The 16,560-nt window shown below is 41.6% G+C and overlaps 1 protein-coding gene across 1 annotated transcript in view; it reads left to right on the top strand.

Moving 5' to 3' along the window:
* LOC308297817 (VPS10 domain-containing receptor SorCS2-like) overlaps window positions 1-16,560 on the top strand; it is a gene marked incomplete at both ends in the record, with an annotated part of 330,517 nt that overhangs the window by 252,734 nt on the left and 61,223 nt on the right. Inside the window, 3 exons of the mRNA XM_080741384.1 lie at window positions 3,208-3,372; window positions 11,296-11,369; window positions 15,206-15,270. Coding sequence (XP_080597510.1) covers window positions 3,208-3,372; window positions 11,296-11,369; window positions 15,206-15,270 — 304 coding nt within the window. The remainder of the gene's footprint in view (window positions 1-3,207; window positions 3,373-11,295; window positions 11,370-15,205; window positions 15,271-16,560) is intronic.

Genomic DNA, 16,560 nt, shown 5'->3' with positions numbered 1-16,560 from the left:
TCTCTCACGTCTCAATGTCCTCTTCCTCCTATATCGGTGTCTCTGTCTTTAACACTAGTGTGCAAAGTAAACACCCTGCTTACACATCTCTTCTTATATTACAATTGGCTTGGCTTGTCACACTCATGTCATTATGACTCAGCCATAACCATATAAGAGTCTTGCAATGCAGCTATGCCCAAATGTAGAGCATGTTGTCTAACCTCAATGTGTCCTCATGGCATCAGCACTGAACAAACGATAATGCATAAGGGCATATACTGATGACATCAGTGATCTCCTTAAACCTGAAAGGGACAAGTACTGACAGATACAGATATCTCTACATATGGAACCTCACGCTCCACCGGCAATCTGTTGTCCACGGCAGCAGAGATCACCCTTTTTGCCACAACATATGCAAAAAGTAACATCAAAAGGCACATACAACGTATACTTCGGGGTTGGGAAACGTACTGCTCCCTATTCTACAATGCGAAGGGAGTAGTACTGGCACCTACCGTTGGGGGGATTTCTGGTTTGAATGAGACTAAATAATTGTGTTCCCTACTTTTTATGTGCCGCCGTTCGGGAAATCATGCTCTGGGAGCGTGGAACTACCATTACTTTTTGGATATGTATGTTGCGAAAAGGGTGATCCATGCCACCGGGCAGACAAGTTCATAGGACCTCTTCTCGGAGCTATAACAACAGATCGCCAGCGGAGGGTGAGGTTCCATATGGGGCTAATGTGCACTCCATTGTGTGTTTCTTTTTTTTACGCTGAGAGCTCTCACTGGCATGGGTAATTAAACCCTGTTGTGTGGAATGGCAATTATAGCGCAAACAAGTGCCCAAGAAATAGCTGGAATATGTGTGAAAACACTTGGCCCTGGGCGCTCCAAACGGACACCATTAGGATGTAGCCGGGGACCCAGTCCCTCAAAATGGGAGAGGACCTGTGATGTTCTGCCGAGCAGACCTCTCATTCTGTGGACCTTAATGACCAAACTAATAGATAAAACAGAAATAAAAAGTACGGCAGGTTCAACCCTATTCCTTGAGCTTTTGGGCATGTGGGTCACCGACTAATGGGACTAGCGCTCAGTGTTGCCATGTTTGCTTATTATAAGCGGCTTTTGTCTTGTTTTTGTTCTGTTAAATAGCTTGCAAATATTGGTAGTTGTGGTTTGCACTTTGGTGTATAGTTTATAGTTGCTCATTTGGGCTTGCTCACTATAGAAATTGGTTCTCAGCATGTCAATGATCCCAATTAATGAATAATTATGTAAATTGGCCATGGACCCCTTTCTTAAAATATGTTGTGGCAGGGATCAGGGGGCCATGTTTTTTTCTTTCTTTTAAATAAAAAAAATAAAAAAAATAAAATAAATAAAAAAAAGTAGGGTTTTCCCCTTCAACCAGCACCAGGAAGTTGTGTAACGTGAATTCGGTCAATTAACCTATGACAGTAGCCAATATTTATCTGTTGTTGGTAAGCATTTGCGCTGGCTATGGTGGTGTGTTGGTTATTTGCAGCTGACCAAGAGAGTACATTCTGAACAGATTCTGAACAGCTATTTCTATTGATTTATTTGTTTCCCTGGCCCCAAAGGTGAAAGAATAACACCAAAAACAAAATAAACTAATTTTAAACATCGATATCGGCCAAAGATTTCCATATCTGTGCATCCCTATTGTATTTTTTTTTACTCATATTTATTTTACCAAACTCCAATCAAATACCAATCCAATAATAATACCACAATGTCACGGTGTGTAATACAGTAACACACTGAGAATACAGTTTTACTGCCGTTCCAGATCTTATTGGTCGGGATTGTGACCAACACTGCAGCTCACTGAACGTTTAATTAGCGGTTATTTACTGTATCAATCCATGTATTACTCCGTTCCTACGCTCCCTCGCTTATCTCTCTTCTCTTCCATAGATAGCAGTTTTTCACAGACTTCACTGTCATTGGAAGCACGTAGGTTAAGACATTAACCTACGTGCACGTGAACGCACACACGCACGCACGCACGCACGCACGCACACACACACACACACACACACACACACACACACACACACACACACACACACACACACACACACACACACACACACACACACACACACACACACACACACACTTCAGTTTGGAACAATCTCTGTCGTCTGGCTCAGATTCTCCCCATCCACAGTTGGTGAGGAGGAAGGCGGGAGGGCGTGTGAGGCTAGAGCAGAGATAGAGAGAGAGAGAGAGAGAGAGAGAGAGAGAGAGAGAGAGAGATGAATGGGTTTTCAAATATTACATGTCACAAATTCACCAGGCCACTGAATCTGCCACCTACTGACGACCCAAATGCTTGGTTTATTTTCAATATCCCACTCCACTACATCTCAGAGGCAAAGATTGTACTCCACTACAATTATGGTGCCTGTCCTTGATGGCACGCTGAGCTTTTCCTATGCGCACCTCTTCTTACTGTTCAGCTGGAGCGAGGGAAAATCGCCTTCCATTATGCTGCTGACCGTACCACCGGCTGTACGTTGATCCTTTCTCAGGCAGTGCAGTTTCCATACCAGCCTGTAGCACATACCTGCCTGACAGGACGCTTTCAATGGAGCTATTGTAGTACAATCCAAGGATGCAAGGGCTGACTCTGTACTTCTTCAGGCTGCATAACCGGTATAGTCGGTCACTGCAGGGCCATCAATATGGTGGACACATGCAATGACAGTACTGTTGACAGACGACTACTGACATGGGAGGGACACCACTGAGGTCAAACATTGACTAAACATCACAGAACATCACAGTCCACTCGTCCTCGACAATTTGTCCTCCAGGCCCCCAAACTGTGGAATAAACTCCCTAACAGACTCACTCCCTAGCTTCCGCCGTGGACTGAAGACTCACCTTTTCAGACTCCACCTAAACCCATAGCACTACTGAAACACTCAATGACAATACATGAAGCTAGTTAGCATTTTTTAGGTTTTTAGAAACTTTTTTTACTGATTATATTGTTTTTCTAGATCATATGCATGTGTTATATATTGTTGTTGATGTTCTGACGTATTATCTTGTTTATTATAGTGATGTATTATCTGCTTATTGTAAGTCGCTTTGGATTAAAAGTGTCTGCTAAATGCCTAAACTGTAAACTGTAAACAGAACCTAGAACTGACCTTTCTCCCTCTCTCTCTGCCCCCTCTAGGTGGTGTTGGTGAGCTCGTCCATAAACGAGCGGGACCAGATGTTGTTCATCAGTGCTGACGAGGGCGCGTCCTTCCAGAGGCAGCCGGTCCCCTTCAGGCCGGACACGCTGCTCTTCCACCCCAAGGAGGAGGACAAGCTGCTGGCCTACTGCAAGGAGGGAAGGGTGGGTATTGAATGCTTTAACCAGTGAAAAATAGCAGATATACAAGCTCACAGCGTGGCACCGAGTGCCGCGCTGCGAGCTTGTAGATCTGCTATTTTTGAAAAAGTCGTGAAAATGTTTACAAATCTTTGAATATATGTATTTTCAAAGCGAACGTTTGTAACTCAAATCTTGCTTCTGGGGGGTCCCTGGAACGAAATATTTTGAGATGGGGGTTCGTGGCCAAATACATATAATTTTGGGGGTCCTTCACATGAAAAGGTTTGAGAACCACTGACATAGTAGTCTCTCAAGAACAGACTAACTGAGCTCCAGTTAAGTGAAAAGGACCTTTTCTTTGACAATGGCTGGCCAGATTGGTGACATAGAAACATAGGTTTTTCAAAAAATCTTAGAAGGATTCAAAAGACACTTATAGAATCGGGTCCAAATTCTTTTTCACGACTTTTCAGATATATATAATATATAATATAGCAGATCAACAAGCTCGCAGCGTGGCACTCGGTGCCACGCTTTGAGCTTGTATATCTGCTATTTTTCAACAGTTAAAGCATAAAATAATGATATGCAATAATGTGTACCCGTTCTAAATGGGTTAAAGGATTACTTCACCACTTTTCAACCTATCTTCATATAATAGGTTCTCACTAATGTTCATAATAAAATTGCAAAAAAAAGACTACTCGGGCCAAAGTCTCTTGGGAGAGCTGTGGGAAGTTCAGAAATACATAGTCTTGTGACATCATCAATGGGGAATCCGAGCTAATAGAAATGTTGAAGTGGAAGCTATTGTTCTTGCGATAATAAAAACAAAAATATGTTTTCAAAAATATTGTTTAAAAAAAGATCTGTCAAACGATGTCACAAGACTATGGATTTCTGAACTTCCCACAGCTCTCCTAAGAGACTTCACATTAGTGATGAAGATATAGGTGAAAAGTGGCAAAGTCCTATTCACACAGCAGCCATTTTACAATTAAGTTAATGAAATGCCACCCTGTTGCCACCCTGTTTTTCAATGCAAACATGCCAACATGGCTGCCGTGTGAAAATAGTTTAAAGACAGATAGATGTTTTATTGGTTCGTACGAGTACACTAATGATGTTTCCAGGCAACGTCACTGACGTCTGGAAATGCGTAAATACGTACATAGTCAATTTGAAGTCTCGAAAATCTTGAAATCCCCATTCATTCAGCAGCACTGCTCCTACAGTATGGCATAAAATGCTATATTGTACATAGGCACTACAGCATTCATTGTAGGAGATTCAAGTGAGTCTTCAAGTCAGTGGTTGTCATTTTAATGGTTTAACGGTAATTTGAACCTAAAGATGGTAGGTTTATACTTTATGATTTGATTTGATTTGATTTATTTATCATAGGATAGAGAGTGCCAGGATGACGCAAAAAGAGGCATGCATTAGTATAGTACATGATTGCAAATGATAATAAGTCAACATACAGTACTGTAGTTGGCATGCATGATTATATGATGACAAATGACATGATTACTCTGCAATTAACACATTTGCCAACACAGTTGACATGCATGATTAAACCTGATTACAAATCACATGATTACTAATGACACCAAGTTGGCATACTTGATTAACATGACTTTGACTCCTGTCCTGAACACCAAAACGTTTTTTTGTTTGTTTTTTTAGGTGCAGGACTGCAGGTGGAAAGACCTTTATCTATCTTTGCATTGTGTTGCGGAGCACATCTCAGCGAGTTAACCGCATGCACCCTGCAGTCATAACTCGACTGATTCTCCCACAGTTGTCTTGAGATAATTACTTCTTGAGTCACAACAACAGGCCACTGGGGCCCCAACAAAACATGGTGGCTGAGTGCAACGTATAGCGCTAATGTTTTCCTAACTGGAGGCACAGAAGAAATGAGTCGATTGCTGAGGCGGTCTAACTAAATCAGAGGAGCATTGGATTAAAAAAAAAAGAGGCCAGAGCAGTTGGGGTGAGGTTGTCAAAGGCTGTTGCCCTGTGTTCACTGCGATATGTGAGATCTCTTATAGCTTAAGTTAGGGTCTCAACCTGGGTCCCCAGATGACAGTGGAGTGACAATTTAAGGACATATAAGACCTTCTTAGTACCTCAAAAAAAAAGAAAGAAAGAAAGAAAGAAAAGGCCATTACTCCATCAGACATACCGTAATCACCAAACTATTATACAAACTTTGCAAAATTGCCAAACCTTTGCCCAATAATATACAAAATAGGCAAACATTCAGAAGCCAATCTACAAGCTCGGTCACCAGCACTTTCGCCTATAACATATTCGCCTACACGCAGAGATGGGAAAAGTACTCACGTTCTGTACTTAAGTAAAAGTAAAAGTACTTGTGAAAAAAACGACTTTGGTAAAAGTAAAAGTACTCATTCCAAATAATTACTCAAGTAAAAAGTAAAAAGTACGTGCTTTGAAAAGTACTTTTAAAGTAAAAGTAAAAGTATTTTTACCGTATATTTCTAGAATTTTAAGGATATTAAAATTAAAAGATCCCCACCAAACATACGTCTTAAAACTGGCCCAGAATTGGTTTCCTACTATGATGTGAAATCTAAATGCAGCAGTGTTTTTTTAGACTGAGTACCAGTTATAGATAATATTTGACTCTCCAAGAACAATCATTATTATTATAAAAAATATATGTATATCCCACGATTTTGTAACCCATTTTTTAAAGTGCCAATTGACCACCAAGTAGGCCTACACCATTATGACTGATGTTAAAATACAGATAAGGTTTCCTAATAAGAATGTCGTTTTCATTGTTCAATTATAATTATAATACATCTCACATCCACAGACAGACAGATTTCTGACTGTTATACTTTAAGATGTTTTGCATGTCTGTCAGAGGACCCCAATGTAAACAAGCCATACAGACTGTATGGATGATAATCATACAGGAGTGCGTTTGCTATGCGAACTGCTAATCAAGTATTCAATCAATCAATTCAAACAAATGCATGCATGCACGCGCATGAGGGCACGCACGCGCGCGCTCTCTCACACACACACACACACACACACACACACACACACACGCTAAAGGCTTTTGCGATGCAAAGATGACCGAAGCTACAGTTGTGCAGAGTCTGCAGAACGTTTCACTTTTTCCATACAGAACTTTATCCAGCATGAGATAAAAAGCAATTGCACTGACTCACCTAAGCTTCGGAGGTTAAAAAAGAACGCATTTCCAACGCGTGTGCATTACAGGAGCAGCATATGGCCAAAGTCTTGTGTTTATAATCCATAGTTAGTTATAATCCACGTGAATTAATTGTTGATGTTTGAAAGCTGTGACGAGATGAATGGTTTACAGCATGATGGTAGAATTAAACCACCTTTCTTCCTCTTCCTATGAAAATCGTGGATTTCAAAATAAGAGCATAGGGACAGGGTATTAGGCTATTATGTTATGTAGGATATATGATTAGTTTTATTTGGTAGTCTAGTTGCAGGAAGTAAATAGACCGGTGCTTTCCTACTTGACACAATGACTCTCACTCTGGCCAGGCAGCAGCAGAGCGTCACCGCAGCCTCTATGAATGATGATCAAGCGCTGTAATCATTTTGTTTGATCTGCCACGCATCGGCGCAACATTAACACAAAACCAAAGTAGCGAGCCTGTTTTGAAAATGTAGCGGAGTAAAAGTACAGATACTTGTGTTAAAATGTAACGGATAAAAGTAAAAAGTACCCAGAAAAATAATTACTCAGTAAAGTACAAAGTACTGAAAAATGTACTTCGTTACAGTAACGAAGTATTTGTACTTCGTTACTTCCCATCTCTGCCTACACGCATTTGGTCCTTTCGCCTGGCATTTTCGCCTTGGAGGAGAGTCTTTTCACCTACCTGTCTGAGCCATTTCGCCTACCCTCAATTCTGCTGTCAGACTGTCCATGTTTGCAAATTATCTCTTTGTCATTTAAATATTATAGTGACTGTGACAGTGGTGTCAAGTGAATCTAACAGTTTACTTGACATTTATTATTTACATCACATTTTATTCCTAAAAAATGGCAAAATAGTTTTTTATGCCTGTTGACAGGCAAGGTTGATTCTATAGGCTATTTAGGTGTAGCATATCTTATATAGACCTATATAGGCTAATAGCCTATATATGTTGTATAGCCTAATGTTAAAACAATATAGGCCTACAATACTGTTCATTTTACAATACTGTTCAATACTGCACCAAAGAATGTATAGTATCGGGACATGGATTAATTAATTATTTGGGCGCACCTGATTCCAATAGCTCTGTATTTGTGTGATTACTATGGAGTGCATAGGATAGCCGTGTGTAGGTTTGACATGTAACACCACTGTCACAGTCACTCTAATATTTAAATGACAAAGAGATAATATGAAAACATGGACAGTCTGACAGCAGAATTGAGGGTAGGCGAAATGGCTCAGACAGGTAGGTGAAAAGACTCTCCTCCACGGCAAAAGTGCCCCGCGAAAAGACCTGGCGAAAATGTTATAGGCGATTATGCCTGACACCACAAGCTCACAACGGCTCGCAGCGTAGAGAGTCAACAGATAGAGGCGTATAGGGTTGTTACTGTACTCTACAGCAGCGGTTAAAAAATATATTAATAACATTTTAATTTCAAGGAGTCCCATTACTCTGAGTTACAGACCTGTGTGAGTCCACTTTGAGAACCACTGCCCCTACAGTCCAGTCTCCTCATAACTCACAGTTCTTCAGACTGCATAATATGTGGGCCCAACCTCCTCCACTTTAATCATTTACACTTCATTAAAACAAGACATTCAGTTAGGTTTTAAATCTGTTCCATATGGCCAGCCAGACTGCAGATGGAACCCGGGAATATGTTTTCCGACAGAACCTGGAAAAAAAGAGGATAATAAATATAGCCCGCTGGAGAGACGGGTGTAAACCAGGAGGTGGGGAGAGGATGCTGCAATGAATGCCGTCAAAGTTGTCATCCGCTGCGGTTTTGCAGGATTCAAATTCTAAAGCAGCAAAAGTAGCAGATCTACAAGATCAAAACGCGACACTTTCGACAAAGGAGTGAATGATAAAAATGTACTTTCATCAGCTATTTTCAAATGGCCAAATTTTAAATAGGTGCTGATGTTGCCAATGTATGTTTTGTAACAATATAAGTCACAAGTAACTAAAGTTTTCTAATAATTGTAGTGGATTCAAAAGTGCAGTATTTGTAAAACATAAATTATAAAACATTGAACATACTCAAAAGTACCTAACATTTTTACTTAAGTAGAGTACCCATTTAGAACGGGTACACATTATTGTGTATCATTATTTTATGCTTTAACTATTGAAAAATAGCAGATATACAAGCTCACAGCGCGGGCTGCAAGCTTGTAGATCTGCTATTTTTGAAAAATTGTGAAAATTTGAATTTTGACCCGATTCTATAAGTGTCTTTTGAATTGAAGATTTTTTGAAAAACCTATGTTTCTATGTCAGCAATCTGGCTATAGCCATCGTCAAAGAAAGGGTCCTTTTCACTTAACTGGAGCTCAGTTAGCCTGTTCTTGAGAGACTACTATGTCAGTGGTTCTCAAACCTTTTCATGTGAAGGACCCCCAAAATTATATTTATTTGGCCACGGACACCCATCTCAAAATATTTAGTTCCAGGGACCACCCAGAAGCAAAATTTGAGTTACAAACGTTCGCTTAAAAAATACATATATTCAAAGATTTGCACAAATTTTCACGACTTTTTCAAAAATAGCAGTTCTACAAGCTCGCAGTGCGGCACTCGGTGCCGCGCTGTGAGCTTGTATATCTGCTATTTTTCACTGGTTAAAGCATTCAATAATTCTAGGCCTAAATGGGTTAAAGTTACTTTCCACCGCTGCTGTACTCATGGACTCACACACTCACACACACGTCTTCATTTGGTGGGCTGTGATATTGAAAGGCGTGACTGAGCGGACCCGACACCCCCCTCGTTTCGAAAATGCAAGCCGACATCTTTACCCTCCACTGCAACGAACATGACATGCAATAATTTCATCTAAACAGTTTAGCCAGAAGGGAGGACACTTTCATATTCAGCCCTGAAATTACTTACAAGTGTATCTGATGCTCCAAAGCACTGGCGTTGAAATGAAAAGTGACTTCCCCCGTAATTGCTAAATTCAATTTGTCTCAACCCGGTAGACGCTGAACCGGCCAGTGAGGACACAGACGTGACTCGCGAGAAGTTTTGAAAGGGTCGTGGGTGAACTTTTTATTTTAGTTTTTTATTGCAACATTAAGACTGAGAAGTGGTGTTCTTACTCGCTGCTTCCAAAGCTGTGGGTCGGGACCCATTTGTGGGTATTGCAGGGCGCTTTTTGTGGGTTGGGAGTAAAATATTTATTATCTTATTTCAAAAAATGTAATAAAAAATATATTTTTTCAAAATTGTTTCATGAATACAATGAAAAGCGGCTTGTTTTGAGCTTGTAGATCTGCTAGTTTCACAGCCACACAGCCAGTGAGGCCAGACTGAGATTGTTGGACAGTAGGATGACTTGAGGTTGGAACTGCCAAGCGGTAGGCCAAGCAGTGGCGTCAGTTCAGAAAAAGCTAAGGTATGGCAACATGACTGGTGTCTTGCATGTGCGCAAAGACACCAGTCATGTTGCCATACCTTAGCAACAGGCATTATACATTTATTTTAAGAAGTACATTTTATTTTTTCCCCTGTTTCTACAGTTTCTTGGGCTGGATATGGCAGCCTGGAACGGTTGTTCAAGTGCAGCTAAACTTGGAATGTTAGTACACATGCCACAATTAACAATAATGCATTGCACCTGTGCAGCTGACCTGCGGAATCTGGGAATGGGCCAATACCATTTTGTCAAGATGGGGAGAATAAAAGTGTGGAGAATATAATTATAATACCTTGTTAAAGTGACCGTTTTGTTAAATTTTGCATTTGTAGTTATTGTACTACTTTTATCATCATAATAACCATCACAGATAGACAAAGAGACATTCACAGATTTATTTTTAAAAGTAACTTTTATTTTCCCCCCTGGACACAGGGTATGGCAGCTGCATACCCCTGCCATACCCAATTGACGCCCCTGAGGCCTAGAGGAAGACCAAAGAGGAGATTCATGGATGTAGTGCAAGAGGACATGAAGGTAGTTGGTGTGAGAGAAGAGGAGGCAGAGGACAGGATGAGATGGAGGCAGATGATTCGCTGTGGTGAAGGGAACAGCCAAAGGGAAAGGAAGAAGAGCGGGTATAAGACGCCTCAGGGCCAGTGATGTATATCGGACCAGTTACCCATATATGGAGAACCCTGGTACCCATATATGGAGATCCATGTAGTGTATATGGAGATATGCTGTGAGAGCCCAAACTTGCTTACTCAGTTATTCGTTATGCGATGACATCGGACATCATACATACATTCCCTTTTATTCCCATACATGAAGATGTCTGTAGAACCAGTCACACAGATCATGGCCTGTCTTGGCCATCTGTCTTGGCCATATATGGATTCTGTTAGTGTGGTAAGTGGCCGATGTGGCCTCCATATATGGGCATTCCCATATGAAGTCCTGTTAGATATGGGCTTGTTATTGATGACATCAGGGAACTCCATATATGGGCATAAAAGGGATTCTGTTAGTGTGGTTCCCCTGACATCACGGTGAAGTCAGAGCGTGATGTCAGAGCGGAAAACCCATAGACCGTACAAAAGAGTCAGCATGTGCCAGCATGTCACATACTAATGTGTGACCTTCGGTCGCAATAAATCTATAACACTTGATGAAGCTATAATCTATCTCTCTCTCTCTCTCTCTCTCTCTCTCTCTCTCTCTCTCTCTCTCTCTCTCTCTCTCTCTCTCTCTCTCTCTCTCTCTCTCTCTCTGTCTGTGTGCAGCTCTACGTTTCCAGTGACCTTGGGAGGAAGTGGACTCTACTGCAGGAACGAGTCACCAAGGATAGAATCTTCTGGTCAGTCACCACACGCACGCACGCACGCACGCACGCACACACACACACACAACAGCACCAATACATTATTTTGTATCATTTATGGTGATAAAGTGCTTCTGAAGAGCTCAAATACATAATTATGCTGGCACGCTCACACACACGCACGCACACACACACACACACACACACACACACACACACACACACACACACACACACACACTCCCTTGAGCAGATGGAGACATGCATTTTTGATATGTGTGAAGTCTCATTCCTTAAAAAATGTGTTTCATCCTTAATTCCAAGGATTATGTTATGAAAAACACCAATTTGAATGGAGGCTGTTGGCTAGTAAAATGCTTGACAAATCCGTAAGCATCAGTCCTGTAGGGATTTAGCCTGGCTTGCACAATTTAGCACAAGGACTTTTTCTTTTCAAAAAATAAATATATTTTGGGGAAAGATGTTTTGTAACGTACAGTATATACAGTATCAGCTTGCCCTGTATTGCTGGAGTAATTGCACTGACCAAGCGTTGCTTTGTGACTCGTCAATCATTGCGTTCAGGTTCCGTTTGCGGAGTAGGCTATAGTATAGGGCAGTGGTCAGTGATGTCATTACGTGCACATCCCGCATCAAAAACTCATTCAAGTCACCCAGGGACTCATTCATGCCATGGTCCTGGGGTCCCGGGGATGCGCCTCCATTGGAGTCCATGTTAAAATAATTTACCGGGTCGCGGTAAAAGAAAAACATTTTAAAATTCCACAGACACCACCATTGTTCATGGGTGAAAGCATCCTACTTTACCCTACGTTAAAACAAATAAAATCCACGTAGAAAGTCTTAAACAGGCAATAGAAACGTCAATGTTTTGATTCCACCGACGTCCGACGCCATTTTGCGCGCCCGAATTCATTAGGGGCACATGTTTTAGTAGTTCAAACATTAGCCAAATTGTAAAATAAATATAAGAAATAGGCAAACATTTTGAAAATAGCCGATCTACAAGCTCACAGCGCTCGAAAACATTGTATTGAGGACTCATAAAACTTTTTTGGGACCCATTTGAATGACCACCTGTGGGTACCGGGACCCATTACATTGAAAACCTAGTAACATCACTGAGTGGTTCTCAAACCTTTTGGGCTGCAGTACACCCTTATACTGATTTCTGAAGCCGAGTACCCCTTCCCCTGACTACATCATTTTGCTTAGAAAAAATTACATCACAAGTCCACTTCCCATGCCAATATGTTCAAAACAAAACAACATAATAATGGCAAATAAACCTTGCTTTCTATTCAATAACAGTTGTACTAGTCAAGTTATTGATGTAATTTGGTTTAACAGTCTACAGATGAGCAGGTTCACACAACGTCTGTCAATATCATTGACCGTCCGTAACACTATTGCAGATTCGGAATACTCTTGCCAGGAATCACAGTGAAGCGTGCGTCGCAGTAGTCCTCTCTCACTCTCTCTCTATCACTCACTCTGTCTCTCACTCTTACTCTCTCCGTCTCTCACTCTCCCTCTCTCTTCCTCCCTTCCTCCCTCTCTCTCCCTCGTTGCTAGCCTGGCAAGCCACTCACTCGTTCCTTCCCACTGGGGAAGGAATGAGTGAGTGAGCGCAGTATCAGGGCTGGCTTGCCAGGCTTCCTCGGTGCACCTCTGGCAACTATAAGGTGTGCTGAAGATAGCGATGGGTGAGTGTGCGCTCCGCTGTGCACTGGTAGGTCTTGCCCAGATGGGTGAGTGTGCGCTCCGCTGTGCACTGGTAGGTCTTGCCCAGGCGGGTGAGTGTGCGCTCCGCTGTGCACTGGTAGGTCTGGCCCAGGCGGGTGATCCAAAATGCACATGACAGAATGCACCTCAGTGCTCAAAAAATAAAAAAATAAAAAACACAGCTCGCCTTCCGGAAATCATCGATTCAACCATGTTCTGCAATGCAGAGGTGTAAAGTAACTGAGTACGCTCACACACATATCGTCGTTGTCGGGTGGAAACCTCGTATCTCCAAGTTTCAAATTTTGTACGTTCTTTCGCAAAGCAAAGCCCTGCCTCATCATACAAGGGCGTCGCACAAAAGTAGTGAAAACAGCAGATCTACAAGCACACAACGCCTCGCACCGCGAGGCGTTGTGTGCTTGTAGATCGGTTGTTTTCACTAGTATAAATCTTTTTTTAAATGATAAATACAAAACGAACGGTTTTGGACATACAAGGTTTTCACCCGACAACGACGATATACTCAAGTACTGTGTGTGTACGTGCGTGCGTTCGTGTGTACCTACCTCCATGTTGAAAGGACATTGTAGAGTCCTGCTCATGTCTTTATAGCAGTCATAAAACCAAACAGAGCTCTGGCTGCCAGTTAAATCCCATCTGCTTTTGACGGTGGTCCGTCCAAAGAAAGCTGCAGTCTAAAAGTAACCAGTGGTGGACAGTACTCAGTACTCAGGCCCCAGTACTTGAGTGAAAGTAGCATATAGATCCGAGCTTCTCAAAGAGGTTGCCGTGACTTGTGTTCATGGGTGCCGCTAAATATGACCCGAGTTGCACTGTACTTGGTGTGTTTTTGGTCTACACCACATCTCTTGTCTACTGTCTACTTTTGACAAAATCAAAGTGTTCCTCATGACATACCGTATCTGAAAGATGTACAAAGTTACTTATCATAATATGGCATAAATATGTTTCTGTAAATTATCAATTAAGGCTATTCAAAGGTGCAAACATTTTTAGGAAAATGTTATTTACAGGGGTGACTTTGGTCAAAACTTTGAGAACCTCCGCTATTAGATTACCCCCGATCAATATTACTCAGCTACAATGTGATGTCATCGATACTGTCTTATAAGTTATACATGTCGGGTGAAAGAAGGTGAAATGCCCTCACAGAGTGGCTCTGCCAAAGAGCTCTATTCTTCTCTGGCCTTTTTGTCATTCCTCTCCCTCCCTTTCCCCACATCCTTCATTCCAGTCCTCTGCCACAGCCTTCTAATTGCTCATAAAGTCTCCCTAACGAGGTTTTAAATCTTCACTCCGTCTTCACTGTGGTGGAGGTCTGCACGCCGCCACTAATCAGATGAACCCCGCTTAATTTACACACATCACTGAGATAAACTTGACATAAAAACTCTTGGAGGTCTTTGCCAAAGTTGGCCGCGCGTGACTAGATTTCATTTAGGTTGACATTTACTCTTTCATCACATTTTATGGCGCCCCCAACTACATATTATGCAGATTTGGGACCAGGACGATGACCGTGACTGCAGATCCCTTAGGCCATATGGCAAAAAAATGCTAATAAACAGCTGCAATTTGGGAAAAGTGACAAATAATGCTGTAATGTCAGTATATGAATATTCCTGTTTGGTCAACCCATTGGGGAGAAAATATTATTAGGACCTGTTTTCTGCATTTTATACTCACTGATAATATTGCTGTCAAACAATATGATATGATAATATGATATGATATAGTGATACAGTACTTTATTGTCAGTTTGCACTGAAAAGTGTCTTGCGACACAGCAGCCAAGTATGCAAAACATATAAACACACATTTGACATAACACATGGGACAAAAACAGGGTTACAACATAAAGATATACAGACTCTAAGATCATGTCCACTGCCTGGCCTACCACGGGCCAAACTCCTGATTAAGCCTTAAAGTCGACTCATGGACAAACAACCTTTTTAGTCTGACCTTGTTGTTTGCTGGATACCGTATCTCCTTCCTGAAGGCAGCAACCTATATTATCTATACAACACATGGCTATGTTTAGAGGTAATATTCCTTGCCAACCTTAGAATGCTGTTATCAACCTTAGAATGCTGTTACAGGTCTGTGTCTGGTGTGGACGTGGACCCTGACCTGGTGCACATGGAGATCCAGGACACAAGCGGAGGTACAGTAACAGTGCTCTGTGTCTTTAGTTGTTTTACCTTTCTTTGAGGGTCTTGCCAACAATTACAGCTCGTGCCTATTGGCCGGAAAAAAGTGCCAAGTCATTTGAGCGTTTTAAAGTTGAAATCACGTTGCTACGCAAAAGTATGCCAGATAGTTACGTGTGAGAGCAAAGTGTGAAAGCAAAGTGTGACAGCTGCTGCACGCGTTTAGTAGACAGAGGGGGCAGGGCTTCAACAATTACAGCTCGTCCCTATTGGCGGAAAAAAGGCCCAAGTTGTGTGAGCGTTTAAAAGTTGAAATTATGTTGCTAGGCAAAAGTATATGGCAGAGTTATGCGTGAGAGTAAAGTAGTTTATGCAAAACGCATACATTTTAATTGGGGTAAATTTAATGGAGGGGTGTAGGTATTGGTAGGTCATGCATCCAAGGGTTAAGATTGTCACTTCACTGTCACATGGGGAACTTCCAAAATGGCCTCCGAGCCACAGGTTAAGAACATGTGTACTAATAGTGTACACTCGAAGGGGACCGTCTTATTGAACGAGTACACTGGAATGTGTGCTCTGCATTCAACCCACCCTAACTATATCAGGGGTCAGAGGTTCAGTGTCTTGCTCAAGGACACTTCAATCACCACGATGCCGGAAGGAGCCGGGATTAAACCCGGGAACCAATGTCCAATTTTCAGTACTTTTACTTCTAGTCCACTACATCTATTGTACTTTTACTCCACAACAATTATTTCAAGACTTTAGTTACTAGTTACTTTGTAGATTTGTATTATTATTATTACAAAACACGGTGCCCTATATGCATTTCGTCCATTTGAAAATAGACGATCTACAAGCTCACAGTGTGCCACAATGCGACGCACACCCGGGAACCATCCGATTCCCAGTCGACGGCCCTACAGTACCTCCTGCACCTGAGCCATTGCCTCATGATTCAGTTTAATTTCAATAGGCGGTACAGTCTGAAAATGAATCATAACTATGATTAATTTTAGGTTTAATAGACAGTACAGTGTAAAAATGTGTAATAATTCTGGTTCATTTTGGTTTTAATAGACAGCACAATATAACATTGAGTCAACTCATGATTCAGTTTCATTTGAGATTTAATAAATTGTACAGTGAGCCATGAATCATCATTCAGTTTGTTTATGTGCCGAGTCAACAAGGCCTCCTGGCTACAAATCAGATGATTTGTAGTTCCGTCTTACAGTCTGTTCCACTTCAGTGACGTTAAACCTCCTCTCATCACCTAAATCCATCTATCCTTCCGTCTC

The sequence above is a fragment of the Nannobrachium achirus genome (assembly GCF_963921795.1).
Source record: "Nannobrachium achirus genome assembly, chromosome: 14".
In the NCBI taxonomy this organism is placed as follows: Eukaryota; Metazoa; Chordata; class Actinopteri; order Myctophiformes; family Myctophidae; genus Nannobrachium; species Nannobrachium achirus.
This window is presented reverse-complemented; position numbering and strand designations above follow the sequence as displayed.